A 26,298-nucleotide genomic window follows, 5' to 3' on the forward strand; every position below is an offset into this window, starting at 1 on the left:
AGAATCATCAAGCCCAAAAGGCACTGGCTGCAAGGCATGGAGGTGGGGCCAGTCTGGAGAGCTTCCCACATGCCTCCTCGACACAGAGACATCCCTTCCTTCTCAAGCTCTCCCCACCCCTGAGGGACCCAGACCTCGTGCTTAAAAACAATACGAAGGCATCCATGAACAAACTTCTTTTTCCTTCTTTTTTTTTTTTTTTTTACATCTACAATAAATTATTTAAATTATTTCACAGCAAGGGAGAGGGATAGGTAATTTTTATCAGATATTTTTTTAAGACATTTTTTAAAATTACATTTTTGTTCTTGACTGATGAAGTGGAACTCGCCCAGCATTTGCAGGGCCCTCAAGCTCAGGGCAAGCGGAATGTGTACTCATCTCCTTACTCCATACCCTAGGAACCCCCTGACTGTTGACTCAGGAACTTTCTGAGAATGAAGACAGTACTGGGAGATGAGCTTTGGGGTGTATCCACCTTAGCTCTACAGTCATTGAGATTGTATCATAGAGGGAAGCAGGAAGTCAGAAATCAATCTATGCTTTTACTATGAAACCGTGCCTGAAACAGTTTGATTGTTTTAATATTGTTTCTGAAATTCCTTGTACCTTTGTAAAAAAAAAAAAGTGAAAATAAATAGATGTGGAATAGTGCAATGGAAAGAATGGAACAAAATAATAAACAACATCTTCCTAGACATTTTAATGCATGGAGCTTACCTTGATTTGTTTCACAAATACCAATGACAGGTTCCCCTCGATATATGAAAGTAGAGGGTTCTTATGAAACCTTTTGCAAGCCAAAATGGCTAAAGTGAAGAATCAGTTACCTTAACACAACTTGCTAACGGACACACAAAATAAGTCCAGATAAAGCACAAATGCTCACAGGCACAGTTCAAAGCTAAGACTGCTTAATGTTGGGATGCTGAGTGTAGTTCCTGGGGAAGGAGCTTGGTGGTGCCACTCCCACTGCTTGGGGTGCTAGGGGGTGCACCAATGCCTCTATAATAGCTTGCTGTAAAACAAACGCTGAACCTATTTTCACTTTTTGTCTTTTCTCATAAAAGGGAAAATCCTCTTCAGATTTCTTTCCGTTAGTGAAAGCAAGTACTAATGTATGTCTTTTGTGAAAGCAAGGTGGCAGAAAGTGAACTTTTGGAAATACCCACTTGTTTGGGCCAGAATCCAAGCTGGGAAACAGGCAAGAAAGACTTGGTTCCTACCCTCCAAAGAGTTTTTAGTCGTGGTTGGAAGGAAGGGGACATTCAGGCTGCTCTTCGAGGAGAAGCAAGGAAGGCTTCTTGGAGGAAATGATACTTAGGCAGAAACCTGAAGGATACATAGGAGTAAACAAGGCAAAGGGCATCTGGGGAAAAGAGTGTTCCAAGCAGAGAAAACTAGCTGTTCCATAGTCTGGAAACAAGCAAAGGGTGGAGCATAGACAGGGCAGACATCATGAGTATTAAGGGCCAAGGGCAGACTTCCCTAGTTGTCCAGGGGTTAAAACTCCATGCTTCTACTGCAGGGAGCGTGGGTTCAATCCCTGCTAGGGGAAGTTCCACATGCGAGCGGTGGGCCCAAAAAAAAAAAAAAGAAAGGAAAGAGCCAACGGCTTTGTAGGTGGGAGCTGAGGCTTTTTTCCCTAGCTTTATTGAGGTATGATTGACAAAAATTGTATATATTTATGTTGTTTGTGATTTCTTGAGGTGTATGTGGTAATGATTACAATATGAATACATTGTGAAATGATCACCACAATCAAGTTGATTAACACATCCATTACCTCACGTCCTTACCATTTTTTGTGTATGGTTGAGAACATTTGAGATCCAATCTCAACAAATCTCAAGTGTACAATACAGTATTATTAACTATAGTCACCATGCTGTACATTAGATCCCCAGAACTTATGGGTTCTGTAACTTAAAGTTTGTACCCTTTTCCCCCACCCTACCCTTTTCTGTGAGCCCCTGGCAACCACCTTTCTACTCTATCAGTTTGACTTTTTTTTTTTTTTTTAGATTCTACATATTTAGGTATCATACAGTATTTGTCCTTCTCCGTCTGGCTTATTTCACTTAGCATAATGTCTTCCTGGCTCATTCATTTAGAAAATGGCAGGATTTCCTCTTTTAAGTCTGAATAACATTTCACTATATATATGTGCATATACCACATCTTCTTTATCCATTCATCCACTGATGGACACTTGGGTTGTTTCCATATTTTGACTATTGTAAATAATGCTGCAATGAACATGGGAGTGCAGATAGCTCTGATATACTGACTTCATATTCTTTGGATATACACCCAGAAGTAAGATTGCTGGATCATATGGTAGCTCTATTTTTAATTTTTTGAGGAACCTCCATAATGCCTGTACCACCGTGGATGCTGAGACTTTAGCGTGGGGGCAGGTGGAGTTTCCAGAATGTTTCTCACAATTGCGGGAATCGTTATTTCTCTTGGGGATAGGGCAAGAGAGAATTAAGGGAAAATGAAAAGTCTAGGTAATGCATAGCATCCCGGAAGGCCACAGCCAACTTTGGTCCCATCCACAGGGCTGCAGTTTTCTGATCATGACTGGACGAGCGTCACTCAGCGGGGAAGCCCACCTCCTTGCAGTTAGTTAGCCCATTCGAAGTGAGCCCCCATTTGTGCTGCGGCCGCCTCTGGGCTAGACACAGAGCCGGGAGACCAGGTCTGAGCATTCACTGCCCCGGCGGATGGGCGGGAGAGCACCGTGCTGTCCGCGTGATGGGTGATGATGCTGCGGCTGTGCCCTGGCCTGCAGGCGGCGCCCTGCCATATATCTGTCTTTCCCTGCCGGAACTGGGATGGCCCGGAGCGCCCCGCCCCACGGCGCAGGTTTCTATTTCCCCGCCGGCCCCACTCTGCGCGGCGGCCGCAAAACTTGCGGGTGAATGGCGGGCGCGGCGGCGCCAAAGTGGGACTCCTGGGGGGCTGGGCCCAGCGGAGCCCGAAGACGCGCGCGGCTGGCGCTGCCCGGAGCACGGCGACCGCGTGGCTGAGCTCTTCTGTCGCCGCTGTCGCCGCTGCCGCTGCTGCGTGTGCGCGCTTTGCCTGGTGCTGGGCTCGCACCGCGGCCACCCGGTTGGTCTGGCGCTGGAGGAGGCGGTGCGCGTGCAGGTGGGGACGCGGGGGCGTGAGCCCGGGAGCAGCGGGCGGGGAGGGGCGTACTGGGTTCCACTGACAGTTCCCGGTTGGGACCAGGACCCCCAAGGCGGCCCAGAGAGCATCTAGGAGGCCGACCTGTTGTTCAGAAAAAGAAACAAGCCCAAGGAAAGGCAAGGCCATCATTTAAGCATAAGAAGAGGTGGGTTTGGGAGTGAGAACTTCGGCACCCCGGCCGGCACCGGATATCCCGGACCTCACCCACCAAGGCGGGTCCACCACACTGCCTTTGGGCCGGGAGAAATTCTGCCTTTTAACAAAGATGAAAAAACCCCTCCCGCTTCGAAAACATCTGTGTTTCCGGAAAGCCACACAAACACCTCCTCTGGTTTTCCCTCCTGGAATTCAGAGAGGGGCTGAGGACCGCCTGATCGCCCTGGGAGCGGACAACCCTCATAACAGCCTGGTGAGAGCTAGGCCAGACGGTTCGTGGCCAAGAAGAGGAGGGTTCTGGAGGCCGAGGCGGGCCTTGAACCCAGGACTGCCTCCCACGGGCCCATTCTCACCTTGGAGCTCTCACCCATGCTTATTCTTAATAGTGGAAGGGGGCTCTGGACTCTTGTTCCAACCTTGTGGCCAACTTGTCCAGTGACTCTAGTCAGGCCCCTCCAACCTCTCTGGGCTAGGCAGGCCCTCCTGTCACAGACAGATGTTGATTCTACCACTTCACCTTCAAGAAGTCGTCTGTGGTTACTCCAGCCCCACAATGACCTGTTCCCTGCACAGCATGACTTAACACCTTCATGGTGACAACCTTGGAGCTCCACTGTGAGAATGGGCCACGTGGGGGCCAATCTAGCAGGTAGAGTCCAGGATTCAAGGCTTGCCTCTGCCTCCAAGATCTTCTTCTTATCTATAAAATGGTTATAATAATAATTTAGTTCCTCAAAATGCTGTTTTCAGAGTTAACAAGGCTGCTTTCAGAGATACAGCTTCTAATAGGCAGGTCCACCCACCTACCCCTTTTGCATCCACACACCCACCCACTCACCTGTCTGTTCATGCATCATCCATCTGCCCATTCATTCATTCATTAGACATCCATTCAACTCATACCTGGTGCCATGAGTCAGGGAATAGACCAATTCTTCCCTGACCTGGAGGAGTTCCTTGGCTAGTGGGGGAAGAACAAACAGTGACAACACAGTATGATAAGTATTGTAATTGGGGAGTCTGAGGCAGTGGTCAGTGGGAGCCAAAGAGAGGACAATGTGAACTAGGGACAGGAAGCCCAGCAAGACTTCCTGGAGGAGGAGCCATTGGAACTGGCCGTGAAGAATAAGTGGGGTTTCACCAGGTACTAGACGGGAGAAGCACCCTGTGACTGGAGGTTTCAAGCACCAGGAAGCTGAGTTATCCTTGACTGATAGCCAGGAGCTGGACTTGAAGGCTTAGAAATCACAGTGGGGTATGAATGTGCTCCTGGAAGTTGAGGCTGTGGCTTATACTTGGGTTTCTATTGTGTTCCCAGCCCCACCACTCACTCCCAGACCCCCAGCTAGAATAAACCTGCACACCATAGCAAATGCTTGTTGGATATTAAAATAACAATACAAGCTATGTCTATTGAGCACTTACTGTGTGCCAAGCACTATACCAAGCACTCTGTGTACTTCTTATTCTTTCCAGCAACTCTGTAGGGGTGTCCCCTTTTTTTGTAGCTGAGGAAACCGAGGTTCAGAAAGGTGAGATCACTTGCCCAGGTCATGTGGAAGGAGAGCTGGGATTCAGACCTAGGAGGTCCCATCTGAGTCTGGGGCTTAGGCTCATAACTTGCTCCAGCTCTCCACGTGAATTTGGCAGCCCCTGGTAATTCTGTTCAATTCAGCAAACACTTCTGGGTCACCCCCTGGTCCCTATGGGGGATCGGGAACCAAGAATGGAGCAGACCTGCCCTCAGGAAGCTCCCAGTTGGTCCAGCAGCTGAGTGTAAGGTGAGCCATAAGAAGGTAAGATGGAGGTAAGGCCTTTGGAGAAGTGGCAGTTGCGAAAAGCAGAGATAAGGAAGGGAGCCATCTTAGGTGGGAGAGGGGACCTCTTACCCATGCAGGTCCTCTGAACCCCAGACAAGGCCAGAGGACCACAGACCAATCCTGGATGCAAGTTCCATGAGAGCAGCTCCGAGAACAGGCGCCAGCACATTATAGGTACTCAGTATTCACTCTAGAAGTGAAGGCTTTTCCCCTGACCCCAAGCTGCTTCCCTAAAGTCCTATTTGAGGGCCTGGAAAAGCAGGTCACAAGCAGGACTGTCCTAGAAAAAAAGGGGGCACCTCGAGGTTTGGAGAATACCTCATGTGGGCCTCTGAGGATCAGAGTGGTCCTACTTCCAGCTCATCTTCCAACTTGCCTCATGACTTTGGGCAAGTCAGCTCACCTTTTGAGTCTCAGCTCAGCTGAAAAAAAATACAGGAGTGAGAGGACATGACCCCTGGGGTGACTTGTTATCTCAAAAGTGACAACATTAAGACTTCTCTCCTAATACTTTCACATACAGAAACTCACCCAAGAATGTTTAAAGAATTTGACAACCAAGAAGCAGCAGCAAGTTGGCAACATAACCCAGACAAGATGCTGCTGAGAAGCTCAAGGCAAGTGGGGGATTCTTCCTTATTCCAGATGAGATGTCCACCTTTGCCCTTGGACACACAGTTCTCCCCAATATGGAGCCAAGGGACAATGACAAACAGCCTCAAAGGGGCAGGTCAGGTTTGGTGAGACCTGGGGCTTCTGTAATTTAGGGGGCCCTTTTGGAGAAAAAGAACACAAAATTAGTTGCAAGATCATGAAGGGGCCATGCCAGGGAGGGACCTGGGGCTCCTGTTTCATTAGCTTTGTGGTGAATCTGCCTCTGCCCAGAGCCCTAGCCTTGTCCCATAATGCCTGACAAATTGCAGGAACGGCCTTTCCTCCCGCCATGGCCAAAGCCATTCTCTTGGACAGACTAGTCCTCCAAACCCAGCACCCCAGACTGCCTTAAGCAAAGCAGAACACAAGGTAAGGAACACACAAATCGCTCTTTAGGTTTCACTGTTGAAAGAAAGTAAATAGATATAAATGTATTCCATAAGTATGTACTTTCTTCAGGCTTCTCCTTGTATAACACTGTTTATTTAAGTGGATTCTTTTGTGGGTTTTAAGTGGGAAGTTGGGGCTGACATTATCCCAGCTGCTGTTTTGACTGTGAGAATGGTGTTGCTCTTAAAGGAGCGTTTTAGGTGAACTTGGCCAATCCCTTCCCTTCTCACCCTCAGCTGCCACCACCTCAAAGTGAGGGCTGGAGTGGGTTGCCCTCCCAGGGTCTGTCTCACTGAGGGCCCTGTGAACCTCAGACTGACCACCCCAAGTCAGGCAGGGAGATTGGCTCTGACGACCACAGGAGTAGCCGGCACCCAGACCAGGCCACAGAGTTGGCCCCCTGTTTGCCCAACATCCATTATCTTTCAGGCGACGGCATGCCCCAGTTTACTGGGGACAGTTGTGGTTTACATCTGTGGCCCTGGGTTAATTATTAATCATGTCATGTCTTCAAGAGCAAGACTCTGGGTATAGGCAACTACATCAGCTCAAAAGGATTTGGGAACTGAAAGTTGGCACACCTGAAGGGATGGCAGAGGTGCTTTGGGCTGTTCAGCCAGAAGAACAGAGTCAGGGCACAGTCTCACTGTCTGTAAATCTCTAAGCAGATATGGTTTGGGGGTCCCCGAGGAAAGAGTTAGGATCCGTGTGGAAAGTCTAAGGGGGCAGGTTTCAGCTTCAACTAAGGAATGGTTTTCTTTTTTGAAGCTTTTCCCCAACTTTTAAACTTTATTTTGAAGTAATTACAGATTTATAGGAAGTTGCAAAAGTAGTGCATGACCCTGGATGGATGACAAGATTCCTTGCCCTTCCCCCAGGCCCGTGGGTGGGCTTTTACTGGTGCCTAGTTCATGGATGGAGCGGCTCTCTGTGAATCTGGTTTGATGCGGGTCACGTGGCCCCCTTCCCGCTCCCAGGACGCCAGGTGCCCAGGGCGCCCTCCTAGATGACCCGGCCCCAGCATGGTGTGGCTCTCATACACCCCTCCACCCCCACCCCACCGGGGTCCCTCACTCAGCTCCTGCCCATGGTTCTGACGCCAAGTTCCCTCTTTGTTTTTGGCACTGAGGATTTCCCTTTTGTTGTTGTTGTTTGTTTGATTGTGGGTTGGTTTTGGGGGTCTTGTGGGGTTTTTTTTCAGCTTGATCGCGTAATTTTAAAATTTACTCATCTTATCAGCATTTCCGTGCGTTTGAAGTAGGAAGGGGGATTTCCATGTCAGCTCCTTCTCCCTTTTTGACCAAAACTATATGTCATCTTACATATGGGGGGTTTTGTGGTTGTTCGTTTAAGACCCTAACCCTTCCCTGTGTCATTAAAAGTTCTTTGTCAGTGTCAGTATTAGAGGCTGTATATTCCATTATAGGGATCGACCATGATTCATGAAGCCGTTTTCCTAATGTTGAACATTTAGATCACATCCAGGCTTTCACTCAAGTAAAACAACGCTGCAGTGATATTTGGCACCTTGATTTATTTTCTTTGAGACACGTTCCTAGAAGTGAGTCGCCTGGCTCAATAGGCACAGACGTTTGTAGGGAGTCTGGTGCGTTCCGCTGAACTGTGGCAGGCGTAGTTGTGGCACAGAGGTCTGGGGCAACCATGCCTCTCCGTCCTTGCTTACTCAGAGGCAGTACTAGGGAAAAGGCCATTTGCCTGAAAATTAATCCATAAAACAGCTTGGTAAACAAATTAAAACCAGTAAAGTTCATAATTGACCAACGTCTACTGTTCAGAAGCCAACAACCAGGCCTACCCATCCACGCCTTTCCAGAGAGCAATCAAGAAGGACTTGATCATGAATCCCCAGCCAATACCCATTAAATGATTTTTCTCTGACATCCTTGTTAATAGGCTGTTTGCTTCCCCATCATGGCTTTTCAGCGCGCTCATACATGCCAGGTGTAGGGAAAATCAACACTTGCCTGCTGCCCTAACTTTTTACTCAAACTGGGATGAGTTGACAATATATAGCAGAGTGGTTACAGTTTTCTTTCAAATCTTCCAAATTTTCCACAGTAGCTTTTGTTACTTTTGTGAACAACAACAAAAGAGTATATAAATACATGATATATATATATAGATATATATTAGCTCATTTTGAACCAATGTGGCCCAGACAGTGTACTTCCTTGTTTCATTTCCAGAACTCTCTCTCTCAGTCTTTTTTTTTTACCATATTGCATAATCAGCCTCATCTTGCCTATACTTAAGTTTTGTACGCTGAGATTCATAACGAAGTGTAGTGTCATTAAGCTTATTTTGTATATTCTTCTTTAAAAAGTGGATCTGTAGAAACTGCTTGGAGCCCAGTTGGTTGGGAGAAGATATTTGCTCTCAGTTTCTGTAGAAAGGTCCTCCGTGTACATATGTTGCCTCCAAAATGTGTGGATATATCAAGCGTTTAGAACACATTTTCTTTCCTTCGTTTAGTCATTCAACAAAGATATATTTCTGTCCAGGCTCACTGACTCATAGAAATCATGTTGTAAGTGTGGACTAATTCCCAAGCTAGCCCAAAGCCAGTTTAGTCAATATGAGGCTCTAAACTCAGAGCCTCACCACTGCCTAGAACATTGCATGGGAAACACAGACTTTGGGAGCCCATCCCGTAGATCCTGCCAAACCACACATTCCTGCCCCACTAAGGAGAGAACATGGCACACAGGGGAGCCTGCCCACCCCCATGCCTGCCTGGGTACCAAGGATCTTTCTGCTGTGTGGGCTGTACAGACATCTGGGCTGAGGAAAGAAGCCGGCCTGATTTTTTTGTTGTTATGATTTTATATTTTAATTGTACTGGTAATACATGAACACATCTCAGTTTTTAAAATTTAAATAGTTTATTAGAATACAGTGTACAGCTATGGAAAGTACAGAGTGAGAGTCCCTCTTGACCATCTCCCCAATCCCACACCTCTTCCCAAACATGACCAAACTAACAGACATTTTATTTTTTTTAATTTTTGATTAATTTATTTATTTTGGCTGCGTTGGGTCTTCTTGCTCCGTGCAGGCTTTCTCTAGTTGCGGTGAGCAGGGGCTGTTCTTCGTTGCGGTGCGTGGGCTTCTCATTGCGGTGGCTTCTCTTGTTGCGGAGCACGGGCTCTAGGCGCGTGGGCTTCAGTAGTTGTGGCTCATGGGCTCTAGAGTGCAGGCTCAGTAGTTGTGGCACATGGGCTTAGTTGCTCCGCGGCATGTGGGATCTTCCCGGACCAGGGATCGAACCCATGTCCCCTGAACTGAGAGGCGGATTCTTATCCACTGCGCCACCAGGGAAGTCCCCAGACATTTTAAATGCACTTGCAAACATGCAGATGCGTATATACATGTACACTTTTAATTTTGTTATCTTTTACATAAATGGGATCATCCTATATATATTATTCTGCAACTTGCCCTTTTTCACACGGTGTCTTGAAGAGCTTTCCACGACAGGACATATAGGTCCACTGCATTCTTTGTGTGTGTGTGTGTGTGTGTGTGGGTGTGTGTGGCAAAATACACGTAACATAAAAGTTACCATTTTAACCATTTTTAAGCATATAATTCAGTGGCATTAATTATGTTCACAGTGTTGTACAATCATCAGCACTCTTTCCAAAAGTTTTTCATTACCCTAAATATAAACTCTGTAATCATTAAGCAATTACTTCCCATTCCCCTCCCACCAGCTCCTGGTAACCTCTAATCTACTTCCTGTCTCTATGAATTTGCCTACTCTAGATATTTCATATAAGTGGAATCATACAATATTTGTCCTTCTCTGTCTGGCTTATTTAATTTAGCATCATGTCTTCAAGGTTCATCTGTATTATAGCATGTGTCAGAACACTGCATTCGTTTTAATCACTGAATATTATTATTTCATTGTATGAATGCAGCATAATTTGTACAATGAACATACATATATACTTCCCATGTTGAAAATTTTGTCCAACTTTTCTCTATCTCCAACAATACTATAGTGAGCTTCTTGGTACACAAATCTTTGTGCACATGTGAAAACATTTTCTAGGATCAATTCCTGCAAGAGGAGCTGCTGCATCAAAGGATTTAAGCGTTTAAAATTTTGATATTATCATATCACCCTCTAAAAATGCAATACTGATGGACACTACCACCTGCAGTGTATGTAAGTGCCTATTCCACACACCCTTATGGACTCTTGGTATTATCCATCAGTTAGCATTCTTCCAGTCTGATGGCCTATATATATATATATATATATATATATATATATATATATATTTTTTTTTTTTTTTTCTGATTATGCTGCTCACTTCCTTGATTGTTTGGGACGCAGAGACACCTGTTCATATGTCTCTTGGCATTTGTATATCTCTGGTCCATTTTTAAATTGAATGATTTCTTTTTTCACTATATGTTATGGATAGTAAGCCTGTGTAGTTTGCTACTTGTCATGTGGCTTTGTTTACAGTGCCTTACCTCTTGGGAAGAGTTTCTTTTTTTATGTAGTCCAACCTGTCATGACTCCCGTTTTGCTATCTGAGTTTTGGGTTCCTCTTACAGAGGTCTTCCCTTCTCAAATTTTTAAAAATAAAATTGTTTTGTATTTTATTCTAGTAGGTTTATTATTCTTTTAATGTATAGTGCTTTGATCTATTTAGAATTGTTTGTTTGTTTAGTTTTATCGTGGAAAACCTCAAGCATACATATGTGTTTTGAAGCAAATCGCAGACATTCAATTTCATCTGTAAAACTCTGAGCATATTACCTCTTTAAGATAAGTACTCATTTTTAAAAATATATAACCATGGTATCATCATCACACCTATGAAAATTAACAATGGTTCCTTAATATTATCAAATATCCAACCAGTAGTCACATTCCCAATTGTCTTATAAGTGTCACATTTTATTTGTTTATTTGAATTAGGAGTGAAAGTTTTCAAAATGCTATTGGTTGATGTATTTTTTAAGTTGATGGTTAACATGCTCCTCTGTCCTCTATGTGTCTTCTAAATTGTATCTTTAAGTTAGATCTAGAGGCTTAATCAGATTCAGATTCACATTTTTCACAAGAGTACTTCATAGGTGGGGTTCTGTCTGAATTTGTTTTTGTATACAGAATAAGATAAGAATCTAACTTAGTTTTTTTTTAAATACATGATTAATTGCATGCTGTACCAATACCATTTGTTGAATTATATATATAATTATATTAATTATATATATGTATATACATACTTTTCTAAGCTATTCTTTGCTCTTGATCTTTTTGTCTATGCCTAAGCCACATAGTTTTAAACCCTGTACCTTTACAGTTTGTTTTGATATCTAATAAGGCAGCTCATCCTTCACTGATTTTTTTTTTCGGCCATGCCACACAGCTTGCAGGATCTTAGTTCTCCGACCAGGAATTGAACCAGTGCCCTCAGCAGTGAAAGCCTGGCGTCCTAACCACTGGACCGCCAGGGAATTCCCCTTCACTGATCCTTTAAAAGAAATTTTTGGCTTTTCCTGTGCTTATTCTCCCCCATGGTAATTTAACATTTGGTTAATCTGTATGTTAAGACTTTGATTGGGATTACATCCAATTTATAGACTAATTTGGAGACAAATGGCATCTTTATAGTATTCAATCTTCCTAGCCAGGGATATGGTTTTTCTTCCATGCATTCAGATTATTTTATGTCTTTCAGTACAATTTTATGCTTTTCTTTATCTAGGCCCTTACAGTTTTTGTTAGGTCTAGTTTTAAATATTTTGCTATTTTTTCCTACTGTTTTAAGAATGATCTTTATTTCTCCATTCATTTTCCAATTGGTTATAGCTGGTACTTAGGAAAGCTTTTTATAAGTGCTGAACTCACTTTTTAGAAGTTATAATAATTTTTTTCATGTTGATGCTTTTGGATTTCCTGGTTGGCAATCATATCATCTGCATCTGGTTTTGTATTGTTCGGGGTTTTCTTTAGGCTCATGCAGAGTCAAGTAAAACCTGGCTGACAAGGAAATTTACTGAACTCAGATTACTACTTGATGAAGAGGAAACTCTGACCAAGAAATTCATTGAGAAAAACACGCAGCTTGCCCTGCAGGCGTACAGGGAGCAAATCGAGTCTTATGGGGAGCAAATCGATGTCATGAACAATCTCTCCAACAGGGTCTGGAATACCAGCCAGGAACCCAGTCCTGTACAGCTGCTGCAGGTAATGCTGGGTTTCTGCCCTCACAGTGGCCACCGGCCGCCACATTTCATCTTGGTTAATGTGGCACTGAACACAGTATTCACACACTGAGTAAATACACAGAGAACTGCCTTGTCAGCAGGTAGACTGATTACATTTTTAGGAAGATAATATACATCTTGGACTAATTAAATGACATGAACAGCCACCATTTTTGAGGGCCTCTGTGTTCCAAGCACCTCAGGTATCTTAGCTCTAATATTTACTAGAACTCTGCAAATTGGATATTCTCACCCCATTTTACTAATGAGAAATGGAGGCTCAGGAGATGAAGGGACTCATCCAAGGTTATACAGCTGGTAGGTGGCAGATCTGGGATCAGGTCTGTCTGACTCTAAAGCCACAAGGCATCACTGCCCAGTCCTCTGACAGTACAGTCTTAATGGAACCATCACTCCTGGAAAGGCAGGCACCTTTGCAAAAGCTACTAAGCAGACTTCAAGAGTGGAGTCACAGTTTGCTCAAAGGGGAGAGAAGGACGGGACTCCTTGGCCAGTGGGCTCTGTTGAAGGCTATTATCCTGAAGGAGAATCTAAAAACTAGCCCCTATAATATTCACTACTACAGTTAGTGAAAGCACGTTGTTGAGGGTCATGTTCCCGTCTTCAGGGAACCATGGGAGAAACTCCTCTCTTGTGTCAGTACTCCTGTGCAGTCACCTGTGCACTTGGATTGCTTTTCTACTCATCTAACTCTTCCTCTTTCTTTCTTTGCCATAGCTTCTGGGAAGCTCAGAGCCAAATATGTTTCAAATAGCTGGGATGAGACTTTGTGGCATACAGTTTATGCCTCATCTCACTCTGGCTTCCAGCTTCCAGTCTTATCCTGGTTTTCTCTTGGCTTCATTTTTCTCACTGTAAAGGAAAATCTTGCAGCATTAGATAACTTTTGTAAGATGCTTTAAAGGTTTGTGGGATGAAGCAAGGTACAACTAAGTAAAGATGGCACTGAGTTGAACCACAGATTAGCCTGGGCTCTGGCTGCAAAATAAGACAGACAAATAAATAAGTCAGTACAAGACTAGTCAAGCCAGTCCCTGAAGGCTATTTCCCCTCCTGTGCCTTTATGTGGCCTTGGTCAATTCAGCCTGTGTCTCATTGTTAAATAACAACTACAACAAAAAAACCCTAACAAAATATTCTGGGTGAGGTGCTCTCCTAGGCACTTTAGACGTTGTACTTTAAGAGAGGCAAGATGCACAGAGGGGCACGTTTTTTTTCTTTTAAAATAATGGTACATTTTAGGAATATCTGATTCAAAGGGAGGCTTCCATGGAGAAGAATGCTATTCTTCCATCATAGATACAGTTTCAGGGCTTTCTCATCTCTCTCTCTTTTTTTTTTTTAATTCTCTGGTGCCCAAGCTACTGATTTTCATCATTCATCGTTCCTTCCATTTGTTCACTCATATTTTCATCAAATATACACTGAGCAACCTGATTGCAACAGGCCCCTGCTTCACATTAGGAGCTCATGGGTGGGGAGACATGCTCAGAAAGTTACTCACAACACAGCACAGCTAAGTGAGCTAGCAAAAGTGTGTCCAAGAGAAGTCCAACTCTGTATGGGGAATCAGGGAAGGCTTCCAGGAGGAAGTGACAGTGGAGCTGGTATGGGAGAATAAGGAGGAGCTCACTGGGTATATACAGAGGAAAAAAGCAGAGAGGGCATCCCAGGCAGAAAGGAAGTATGTGCGTGTGAGAGCTTGGCAGGCTGGAGAACTGCCAGGGTTCAGCCTGACTGGAGGCGGGGCAAGGGTACAAGGGAGGGGGGCATGTTGGGAGATGTAGGGATGCCAGGGTTACTTGATGAAGGGTCTTATATGCCTGGTTATGAAGTTTAGACTTTGTCCTGTAAAGAGAACCGGGGCCGGGGGAGTGTTTTGCAGCGAGGAATGACACGGTCAGATTAATGCTTTAGAAAGGTCACTTTAGTGACAGGCTGGAAGATGGACTGGACAGGCAGGAATGGAGCCTGGAAGGAAAGTTGGGAGGAGACCACAGTATCCAGGAGAGAGATGATGGTGGGCTGGACCAGTGAAGGGTCAGTGGGGATGGGGAGAAGCAGGCAAGTTTGATAGATGTGACAGGATTGGTGACTGGGGGAATCCAAGATGACAGCTGGTTTCTGGCTTGAGAGATGGGTGGTTATGTGGCTGTTCCCTGAGTCTGCAAAGGCAAGAAGTAGATGTGCTCAGTTTCATTCATTCATTTATTGCATTGTGAACATTTATCGAGAGCCTCCTATGTGTCAGGCCCTGTGCTAGATGCTGGAGTTTGGGGTTACCAGGTGGTTGCATTTGTTCCTCATCCCCTTCCCCAGTCCCACCCCACCCATCTGCCCTCTGGGCCACCCCGGAGCCACTCCCTGCCCTCCCTGCTAATGATCTGACTCCCTGGCCAGCCCTCTGAGTGTGACCTTAGCCCTCTTTGTCCACAAATTACCTTCTTCCCACCCAAATGAGGATGGGCTCTAGACCTGCAGCTTCCTAGGTAGACAGGGCTTGGAGACCCCGTCCCTCAGCCCTTCCAAGGCCCAGCATCCTTCCTGCCAAGCGCTGGGCCACCTTCCCTCCCTCCTGAGGCATCCACCCACCCCTCCCATCTTGGGCAGCACCGCCCACCAGCCAGGGCCTGCTCTCCTAAGGAAATCTGTTGTCTTCTAAATCCCTGCCCAGGACAACCCTCCAGAAAGTGCAGACAGGGATCTTAGGTGCAAACAAGAGAATCCACTGTAACTGTTTTAAGCAAGAAAGGAGTTTATGAAAGAGTATTAGGCAGCACATCTGATCTCCAGGAAGGCCAGAAAGTCGTGATGAAGACCAGGCCGCAGGAGTGAAGTCAGGGCCATGGCACAGACTTGCTCCAGTGTAGACCCACCCTCCTCCGCTGGGCAGATGTCACAGCTCACACCCCTGACCCAGAGCACGTCCCCTGCAACCTCCACCACTGCTGTCCCTGACAGCTACACGCCACTGTCACCAGCCCACCCTCACTTCCACATCCAAGTCTTGGAGTGGAGACTCCTCGTCACATGCCTACACCGGGGGCTGGGACAGTTTTCTTGCTTGTACTTAGCAAAGCCACACTTAACACAGGAAGGGTATTTAAAAGGTGCTGTCCAGGCAGAAAACAGGACAGGCCCCCACTGTGGTGGGCACACCCCCTTGGTCAGCATTCCAGCTGAGCTTCCAGAGTCTTTGGCTTCCCCTTTGGGATATGGTTTCCTGTTCCCCCCGTTTGGACATGCCCCAGGAGCGCCTTCCCCAGGAAAACTGGCCCCTCGCTCTTTTCGTCCCCTGTACCTCAGGCCGACCTCTGTCACAGTGTCTGTAAAGCTTCGGGGTCCCTTTCGAGGTGGTGAGCAACTTCAGGGCAGGGGCAGTCAGCTTGCCTTCTTCCTCGAGGCGGGGGTGGGGGGCACTGCCAAGGCCGTGGTCCTCGGGGCTCTGCTCCCAGGGGCAGGGCCTGGGGTGGCAGCAGGTGCCACGGTCAGGTGGGGCCAGTGCTTGCTGGCTGGGTTTGTTCCTGGGCACAGTGGTGGAGGCTGGGACGCGGCTCCAAGCCACCCAGAGCCCCACGTGCCCTCGCGCGTACACGGCCGCTGAGCAGCAGATGCAGCAGCAGATGAGCCTGGGGGAGTCATGCCACCCCGTGCCCCACTCCTTTGAGCCCGTCAAGAGCTTCTTTAAGGGCCTTGTGGAAGCCACGCAGAGTCCGCTGCAGACGCCACTGGACGTCCGCCTTAAGGCGAGTAAGTCACCGTGTGACCAAACTTGGGTCCTTTACTCCCCTGAGCCCTGTGATTAGAGACAACGGTGAAGATCGCCACCCTAAATCATGTGTCTCCTGCACAGAGGCCCTAGGCTGGGTGGTCAAGGTCTCCTGGGCCTGGGCCCAACCCTCCCTTCCAACCTCACCTCCTACCCATTCGGAGACCAGGTCCTGCTTCTCGCAGCTGCCCTGCTCTGCTCCTGCCCCTCAGTTGCTCCCGAGGTTCTGCCACACCTCAGCTTTGCCTGTGCTGGGCTCCCAGCTGGAAGGGCCAACTCCCCTTCCTCTTCCTCTGCCTGGTCAGGACCCACAGCTGTGCTCACCTGGGAAGCCTTTCCAAGAAACCCCGGGCTCGCTCGCTCTCCCGGCCGTCTCCCCGCTCTGCCCTGGGCCTGCTCCATCTTCTGCCTGGGGGTGTTTGTCAGCTGGATACATGGACCCCTCCCTTCTTCTCTTAAATGCCTGGAAGGCAAGAACCACTTTGGGTCCAGCTCTGAGGTCACTGCAGGGCCTGACACAAAGCAGGTGCTCAGAAATATCCATTCATTCATCTCTGCTATTAGGATTCATTCAGACCATTTACTGAGCCCCTGTTATGTGCTGGGCACAGTGGGGTACAAAACAAAGCTCCTGCCTTTGTGGTGCTCAGTCTTTTAAGGGGAAGATGGACAACAAATGAATATATGTCAGCGATAAGAAGTGCTTTGGGGGACTTCCCTGGTGGCACAGTGGTTAAGAATCCGCCTGCCAATGCAGGGGACATGGGTTCGAGCCCTGGTCCGGAAAGATCCAACATGCCGTGGAGCAACTAAGCCCATATGCCACAACTACTGAGCCTGCGCTCTAGAGCCCGCGAGCCACAACTACTGAAGCCCGCGCGCCTACAGCCCGCGCTCCACAACAAGAGAAGCCACAGCACTGAGAAGCCCGTACATCGCAACGACACTCGCCGCAGCTAGAGAAAAGCCCGCGCGCAGCAACGAAGACCCAACGCAGCCAAATAAATAAATTTATTAAAAAAAAAAAAAAAAAAGAAGTGCTTTGAAAAAAAATGAGCTGAGTAAGGAGAATGGAGGGTGACCAGGAGGAAGAGCTTTTTTTTTTTTTTTTTTTTTTTTTTTTTTTTGCGGTACACAGGCCTCTCGCTGTTGTGGCCTCTCCCATTGCGGAACACAGGCTCCGGACACGCAAGCTCAGCGGCCATGGCTCACTGGCCCAGCCGCTCCACGGCATGTGGGATCTTCCCAGACTGGGGCACGAACCTGTGTTCCCTGTATCAGCAAGCGGACTCTCAACCACTGCGCCACCAGGGAAGCCCAGAGCTATTTTCTATGGGAAGTGGGAAAGGCCTCTTTGAGAAGGGGATGTGTGAGCTGACCTGAAGGATGGGCTGGAGATCATTGTGGTCACATGCATGGACTCTGGAGCCAGACTGCCCGGGTTCCTATCCCAGGCCCACCACTTCCTAACCCTGCCATCTTGAGCAGGGCACCTAACTTTTCTATGCCTCTGTTTCTATATCCATAAAATGGAGATGATAATATATTCCTGTCTCATAGAGTTGTTGTAAGGATTAAATGAGTTCTTACATGTAAAGCGCTCAGAATGGCGCTCAGGCATAATAAGCACCATGTGAGTGTTAGCTATTATTGTTGCTGCTGCTGATATATCTGGGGGAAGTGTCTTCTAGGCAGAGGGAAAAGCAAGTGCAAAGGTCCCGAGGCACAAGGGAAGAGTAAGTTTGGCATGTTGAAGGAACAGCAAAGGGTAGGTGGGGGGAGTCAACAGGAGTAGATGTGGGCGCAGGAAGGGAAGAAGAGAGAAAGAGATACCAAGGAGACTCCACAGATTTTGACCGAAACAACTAGAAGGAAGTTGTCATATTCTGAGATGGAAAAGAGCATTTAGACTTGGAGGGAATGGCCCTTTTGGCTCTCTGAGCAGCACCATGGTGGTTTGCAAGAGCAAATGCCTGACGAAAGGCAGTTAAAAGGGAGCCAAGAAGAAAATGGTTGATCTGTTTTCTAAGGAAGGTTGGTACGATGTGAAAGCACCAGCTACATTCCATATAAGAAATATTGGAAAAACCCTAGTCATGAGAACTCTAGGAACCAAAATTGCTTTTGATGGCCTCAAGGGTTAACTTTTGGAAGTGAGCCTTGCTGACCTGCAGAATGATGAAGCTGCATTTAAGAGAATTAAAGCTAATTCCTGAAGATGTTCAGGGCAAGAACTGCCTAACTTTCATGGCATGGATCTTATCCATGACAAAATGTGCTCCATGGTCAAAAAATGGCAGACCATGATTGAAGCTCATGTTGATGTCAAGATTACCAATGGTTATTTACTTCATGTGTTCTGTGTTGGTTTTGCTAAAAAATGCAACCATCAGCATTACCCTGTGTGGTAGACATCTTCATTATCCCCCATTTTACGGATGAGGAAGCTGAGGGTCAGAGAGGTTAACTGACTTGCCCTAGGTCACACAGCTGGTAGGGGTAGAGGCAGAATTCAAACAGACTCTGGTCCCAAGGTTTGTGTTCTGATCCCCTGGAGTCTGCTTCCTCCCAGGCCATCACCCCTCATCCACCACCAGGTAAGGCCATCATTCTTACTATCACAGGTAATACTGAGAGGTACTGACTCCCAGGAAGGCCACAGGGAGGTGGGGGTCTTGCAGCACCACTGCCCTTCCAGTGTGCCGCCTCACCTCCCTACCTGTGAGTCCAACAGGCATTGCAGGCTCAAAAGGCTGAAATGGAATCTGGCATCTTCCATGCCTCAACCCCCAATCCTCTGCTTCTTGACTCCGATCTACTCTTCATTCTCCACTCCCATTAGAGTTAAGCCTTGGTACTTGTACCACTGCAGTATATCCTGAACCCAGCCCCTTTTCCATCCCTGCTGCCCCAGGTCAGGCCTGAGCCTACCAACAGGGCCTCTGCCTCCACACTCACCCTGCCCCATCCACTCCCCACCAGAGAGAGCTCTGGAGATTCTTCTGCTCATGTCTGCGCTCCTTCAAACACCTTCCATGGCTCCTCACTTTTTACACGACGCTCCTAGCACCTGTCCTTAATGTCTTTGCTCCTGCTGTATCCTGGGGAAAGGCTCCCATCCTTTTTCTGGGTGTCCAAATCTTCCCCATCCTTTAAGGGCCAGCTGAGATGCTTCCTCCTCCATGAAGCCTTCACTGGTCCCTCCAGGCCCTGGAGCCCTTTCACGTCTCCTCATCGATCTAGAGCACTCTCTGCCTTGAGCAGTATGGCTCAAGCAAGCCCATTTCTCACCTCATTTACCTGACTGAGCTGTTGGAGACAGGGACCATGACTTGGGTTTCGCCTGAACTCCCTCTTACCTGGATGAGACCGGAACGCAACCTTCCTAAGGGTTCAGCTTTGACTTCTTGTTTTCGATCTTTATCCTAGAATTTGCATGTCTGCCATGAAATTGCCCCCTTCCTTGACTGCTGAATACATGGTTGACTCTCAGGATGGTCCTGGAGCCTGCTGTCTCCTCCCCATGTCCAGGCCTCACTCACACTGGCCTGTCATTGCTCAGTTTGCTTCGGATCCTGGAAAGTGCGTTTCTGTATAGATCTGAGCCTTGTCCTGAAGTTTTCTTGTTACTGTGAATTTGCATTTCCTACTTAAATTTGCATGCAATTCTTGGGGAGAGATTATGCGAATCCCCAGTTCTGTAATATTTTTAGTATGTTTTGTAATTTGTGCTGCTTGCATGAACACCAGGCACTCATTTCTCACAATTCATTACAGACGTGAACTGCCAGCTCTCGGGCTCCTCCGGCGCCCAGCCGGGTTCCCTGCTGAAAACAAGCCCCTCACCAGAGCGATCACTCTTCTTAAAATGTAAGACCCCAGGAGCGGGGAGAGGGTGAAGAGGGCGTGGGGTGTACTGGTGGGAGGGAGGGTCACTGAAGTAGAGGCCCCCCTTTTTCCCTAAGAAACCCAACTTCAGTTTTCTTAACCCTTATTATCAGTTTTTTAAAAACCACAGAAATAATACACGTTCACTGTAGAAAAATTAGAAAACAAAGAAAAGTTTTTTAAAAGAAAATCACGCATAAATCAATGAAGAGCTTCGGAAATGTTTCTGCTCACATACCCAAGCAGACACGTAGTAGTAGATAACTACTATTATTTGCCCTTTTAACTTTCTTTGGCATATCTATATACATACTGTGATAAATATTTAATATATATATTTTTTACAAACATGGTGTCATACTCTACATCCTGTTTTGTAATCTGTGTTTTCATCTACTGATATATTATGAACATCTTTGTTCCCTTAAAAAATTATACAGGTAATGTGTGCTTCTTGTAGAGAATTCGAAATTACATATACTAAAATAAAACAATTGGCTGCCCCAGAGTTAAATGATGTTAATTTTTGTCATATATTCTTTCAGACATTTTAAAAATATATATGTCTACAGATTTTTAAAAATGGGATATTATAGATATTCTTTTGTAATTTTATTTATTTATTTATTTGTGGCTCCACCATGAGGCTTGCAGGATCTTTATTCCCCAATCAGGGGTCGAACTCTGGCCCCCAGCAGTGGAAGTACGGAGTCCTAACCACTGGACCGCCAGGGAATTGCCTTCTTTTGTAATTTTAAAAATTTAGGGCTTCCCTGGTGGTGCAGTGGTTGAGAGTCCGCCTGCCGATGCAGGGGACATGGGTTCGTGTCCCGGTCCGGGAGGATCCCACATGCCGCGGAGCGGCTGGGCCCGTGAGCCGTGGCCGCTGAGCCTGTGCGTCCGGAGCCTGTGCTCTGCAACAGGAGAGGCCACAGCAGTGAGAGGCCCGCGTACCGCAAAATAAATAAATAAATATATAAATAAATTTAATAGTATAGATTGAACAATTTTCTATTTTAATAAACACAGATATTATAGTTATTTTTAAAGGATACATGGTATTCCATTGAATATGCCATGTTTAAATCAATCTCATATCATACTATTGGACATTTAGGCTGCTTTACATTTTCATTTCTATAAACAGTGCTGCAGTAAACATCCATTCTTGTACCTCTTTGTTGAATTAATTAGTGACTGAATACACCTTAGCTCATTTTTGTATTTTTTAGGAGTAATTTCTCAAAATGGAATTGCTAGGCATGCATTTTTTTAAACTAAACTTTAACAAATATAAAATACATAAAGTGCACAAGTCAAAGGGCTGTAGCTCAATGATTTTTTAAAAGTGAACACATTCAATAACTTCCTTCAGACCATGAAATGGAAACTTCTAGCTCCCCAGAATCCTTCCTCATGCCAGTGCACTATCCCGAAGGGTAACTACTCTCCTGACTTCTCACAGTAAAGATTACTTTTGCCTGTCTTTGACCTTTATATAATGAGATCACTCAGACTACTCTTTTGTGTCTTGCTTCGACAGAACAACATGACATTTGTGAGATTTACCCATATGATTGTGTGTAGCAGTAGTTTGTTGATTTTCACTGTGGTGTAGTATTCCATTGTATGAATGTAGCACACTTAATATATTGATGGACATTTTGGATCGTTTAGCTTTTGCCTATAGTGAATAATGTTGCTTTGAATATCCCTGTACATGTCTTTTGATGCACCTATGTATGCATTTCTGTTGGGTATTTACCCAGGAGTGGGAGAAAAGGATGCCCAGTATAAACACTTCTATGCAACATTGTTCTAGATGTCCTAGAGAGTGCCTTGAGGCCAAAAAAAAAAAAAAAAAGTAACGTATAAGGATGGGAAAAGGGAAAAAAAGATCATTATTCAAAGGTGACATTATTATTTACAGAAAATCCAAAATAATCTATAAATAAATTAGTTACCAAATGAATTTAGAACAGCTGCTGGATGTAATGTCAGCATACAAAAATCAATTGTATTTCTATGTATTGGCAATAAACAATTAGAAAATGAAATTTTAAAAACATTATTTTCAGTAACACTTTTAAAAAGCTAGGAATAAATCTAACAAAAGACATACAAAACCTCTCTACAGAAAACTCCAAAATATTACCGAGAAAACTATCCAGCAGTATCTACTAAAGCTAAACATCCACATGCCCTAAGATCTAGACTTTTCTCTAACTTCATGTCTACAGAGGTGTATAATGCAGCAAGAACTGTTATTGGGAGTTTAAATCACCACCACCTTTCTGGAGGACAGTTTGGCAATATTTACCAAAGGCCTTAAAATCACAATCATCCCCGTCGACCGAGCAATTCTTCTTCTTCTAGGAATATATTCTAAATAACTAATCAGATACATAAAGATGTATTCATATTAGTATTTTCAAAACCTTTTTAAAAAGCGTATTTTTTAAGGCGGGGGGAGGGAATACGTTAAATTACAATTCATCTATACATCAAAATCTTAAGGTTGCCATTAAAATGTTTTTTTTTTTTTTTTTTTTTTTTTTGCGGTACACGGGCCTCTCACTGTTGTGGCCTCTCCCGTTGCGGAGCACAGGCTCCTCGGCCATGGCTCACGCGCCTAGCCGCTCCGCGGCATGTGAGATCTTCCTGGACCGGGGCACGAACCCGTGTCCCCTGCATCGGCAGGCAGACTCTCAACCACTGCGCCACCAGGGAAGCCCCTTTGCTCATTTTTTAGTTGGGTTATTCTTTTTTTGTTTTTGTTTTTTTTTTGATACTGAGTGGTACCAGTTCCTTATATACTCTGGACATTAATCTCTTAACAATTATATGGTTTGCAAATACACTCAGCTCCCTGTATCCATGGATTCTGCATGCACAGATCCAACAGCCCATCAAAATTTGATCAGAGGTTTGTTGAATCCACAGATGAAATTGATGTGGTAAAATGTTCATAAATACTTCAATAAATTTCAAAAGCAGATTACCCAAGAGCCTGTATAGTATGACACCAACGTTAAGAAAAAAACTATAAAGGGGCAAGTAAAGAAAAAAATTGGAAGCATATACACCCAAGTGTTAACAGTGATAGGATTATTATTTTTTTTATTTTTATATAATTTAAATTTATTTATTTTTTTATTTTTGATGGTGTTGGGCCTTCGTTTCTGTGCAAGGGCTTTCTCTAGTTGCAGCGAGCAGGGGCCACTCTTCATTGCGGTGCGCGGGCCTCTCACTATCGTGGCCTCTCTTGTTGCGGAGCACAGGCTCCAGACGCGCAGGCTCAGTAGTTGTGGCTCACGGGCCTAGCTGCTCCGCGGCATGTGGAATCTTCCCAGACTAGGGCTCGAACCCGTGTCCCCTGCATTGGCAGGCAGACTCTCAACCACTGCGCCACCAGGGAAGCCCCGATAGGATTATTTTTTATTAACTTTTTAGAAATTGGCAACAAATTCCATGGTACAAAATTCAAGCCGTACAACGGGTGTGCACTAAAATGTTTTCTCCTGCCCGTGCTCCCCAGCCACCGCCCCACTAGTGATTTCCGTGTTTCCCTGTATTCTACCCTGAACACTTGCGGGACAACGGGTACCAGCAGGGTCGGTTTCCAGGGGGCGGGGCAGGGGCACTGGCCCCGCCCATCGGGCCTGGCCCGGTGTCCCCGCCCTCCGCAGACGCGCGTACGCTCACGCTGGAGGCAGACACGCTGCACTCGCGCGTGCGTCTCTCGGCAGACTGCTTGAAGGTGCGTTGTGGCCACCACGGCAACCTGGGGCTCAATCCTGCGCTGCGTTTCGACGCGCTGTGGCAGGTGCTGGGCTGCGACTGCTTCGACGCCGGCCGCCACTACTGGGAAGTGGACGTGCTGGAGGCGGGCGTCGGCTGGTGGGTGGGCGCGGCCTACGGCTCCCTGCGGCGCCTCTGCCGCAGCCCGCTTGGGCTGCAACCGCCAGTCCTGGTGCCTCGAACTATATGACCTCGAGTACTGGGCCTTCCACGATGGCCAGCGCAGCCGTCTGCGGCGCCGCGACGACCCCGACCGGCTCGGCGTCTTCCTGGACTACGAGGTCGGCGTCTTCACCTTTTACGACGTGACGGCATGACCCACCTGCACACCTTCCGTGCCGCCTTCCAGGAGCTGCTCTACCCGGCCCTGCGGCTCTGGGAAGGGGCCATCAGCATCTCCCGACTGCCCTAGGGGCCGACACCTGAGTGGCCGCCCTAGGCTCTCCGCGGCTCTGGTCTCATCCCATCCAGACATGGCTGGTCTACTGCCGCCTCTGTAAGCATTCCCATCCTCTCCCTTACCAGTCATGCCCTGTGCTTTGAACAGTTCCTCTCCTAGGTACGCTAGTTTCAAACGGGCCCTAAACACAGGTCCTCTGCTGCTGCTCTCTCATCCGAATTCCCCACCGCCACCAGGGCCCTTCTTCTACACTGCTTTTAGTCCAGGTTCCTGAAAGGACACACCCATGGGTGAGCCCTAAGCATCCTCACCATGTCAGAATACATGATCCTCAGCCTCAGAACATTCTCCCTCGTACAGCACTCAGAACCGCCTGGCACATAGTAGGCGCACAGTAAATATGTGAATAAGAGTCGCTAAGACTCTTCTGTCCCTTAATGTCCCTTGGATCTGCTTCCTCCTCTCCACTCTCCTTCAGCTTGTCCATGTCACTTCCTTAAGAGCAGCTGCAAGAGCTTCTTAACACCTGGCCTGAACCCTTTCCCATGCTCATCCTCCACCCTACAGCTAGAGTGATCTGCGTGAAACCACTTAACCTCTTAGAACTATCAGAAGGTTCCCAAGGAGACTATGGGGGGGGGGGAGGGGAGCACTTTACCTTAGCAGTCAAGGCTTTTCTAGTCTGCCCCAAACTACACATCCTCATCTAGCTCCTACTGCTCTTTTCAGAGACTCTCCAATCAGAACTGTGTGTCGCATAGTTCCACCTCTATACCCTTGCCCTTTCCCATATAAAGACATTTATACAGGAAAGCCCCGTCTTCTTTTTGCCTGTCTGTTTTCCCCAGGCTTAACTGCCCCCAGGAAGTCTCCCCAAGCTACAAGAATCTCTCTGTATCAGATCCACAGTCTGGGACCTGTCTTTCCAATTAGAATGGAAGATTCCTAAGGGCAGCCATGTCCTACACCTTACCCACCCTGAAAAGTTCAGAAAGTCCCTTCCCTCCAAGGCAGCGAGTGAATGACCACTAGCTGGCTGCTATTGAATCAGAACAGCTGAGCTGGGAGGGTCTCACAGATCACTCAGCCTGACCCCATTGTCCATTTGGGGAGAATAAGGTCCTGAAAGAAAGTTGCCTAAAGTCACCCACGGTGATTAAGGGCTCGGCCACCTCCCAGCCCTCAGGCATGTGTCTCACTTGCCCCCTGGCCCAGCCCTTCAGGCCCAGCTTTCAACCTGGAAGATTTTACTGCTTATTCATTTCTTAGGGAATGTTGGGAAGAAATCAGCAGGTGACTGTTGCTAAGCAACCACAGGCAGTTTTCCCAACCGTCTTGGAATCAAAAGGAGAGGAACTAACTATGAGTGGGGTTTGGGCAGCTCAGGCATCCCTATGCTCCTCAGGTCCAAAATGTTGCCAAGGAAACCCAGAGAGCCCCTGCTTTCCAGAAGGTAATGATGGAAATAGAGAAGGCCAAATCAGCAGGGCTTCCCAGGGAGATCATCCCCTCTAGTAGGGAGGGAAAGGCCTCTTTCCAGGGTCTGTGCCTCAGTTCTGAAGGTTCAGCATCCTGTCGGTCAAATTCCTTATATGGTTTTGAAGTGGTACTATGTAAAAGTATCTTCTTAGGTGCTTGGCAGGAGGGCAGTGGTAGGGTGAGGAAAACGCAAAGCAATCGCCCTCAGGGTTTAAACAGACTCTCAGTGCGTTAATTGGTTTGAACCATATAAAACTGGCAATTTCCAATAGTTTTTTTTTAACCTAAAAACGGTACTTTCATATGGGGCAATGTAATGTAAGTAGAATACAAGGCAGAAGGAACCTCAAAAGTGGCTTTAGTCCTAACCAAATCATTTAAAACGCTAGCTTGGATAGATGTCTTCAGCGCTATGCTCCAGGAATGCTGAGAAGAGGGAAATTAATTCTACTGGGGATGGCCCAGAGCTG

The 26,298-nt window shown here is 46.6% G+C and overlaps 2 protein-coding genes and 1 pseudogene across 2 annotated transcripts in view; all 3 read left to right on the plus strand.

Annotated features, from left to right (window-relative positions):
• CORO2A (coronin 2A) overlaps positions 1–412 on the plus strand; it is a 55,011-nt gene extending 54,599 nt beyond the window's left edge. The window contains exon 11 of the mRNA XM_060015329.1: positions 402–412. Coding sequence (XP_059871312.1) covers positions 402–412 — 11 coding nt within the window. The remainder of the gene's footprint in view (positions 1–401) is intronic.
• Positions 413–2,760: 2,348 nt separating this feature from the next.
• On the plus strand, positions 2,761–24,361 carry TRIM14 (tripartite motif containing 14). Its single transcript, XM_060015330.1, is given in 9 exon segments — positions 2,761–3,153; positions 5,695–5,762; positions 5,764–5,788; positions 12,217–12,450; positions 16,061–16,241; positions 20,038–20,130; positions 23,838–24,075; positions 24,077–24,255; positions 24,258–24,361. Coding segments are annotated over 9 exon segments (1,515 nt in total).
• Positions 18,210–18,671, plus strand: LOC132426828 (small ribosomal subunit protein eS1-like; annotated as a pseudogene).
• Positions 24,362–26,298: the final 1,937 nt, after the last annotated feature.

The sequence above is a fragment of the Delphinus delphis genome, chromosome 6, assembly GCF_949987515.2.
Source record: "Delphinus delphis chromosome 6, mDelDel1.2, whole genome shotgun sequence".
NCBI lineage: Eukaryota > Metazoa > Chordata > Mammalia > Artiodactyla > Delphinidae > Delphinus > Delphinus delphis.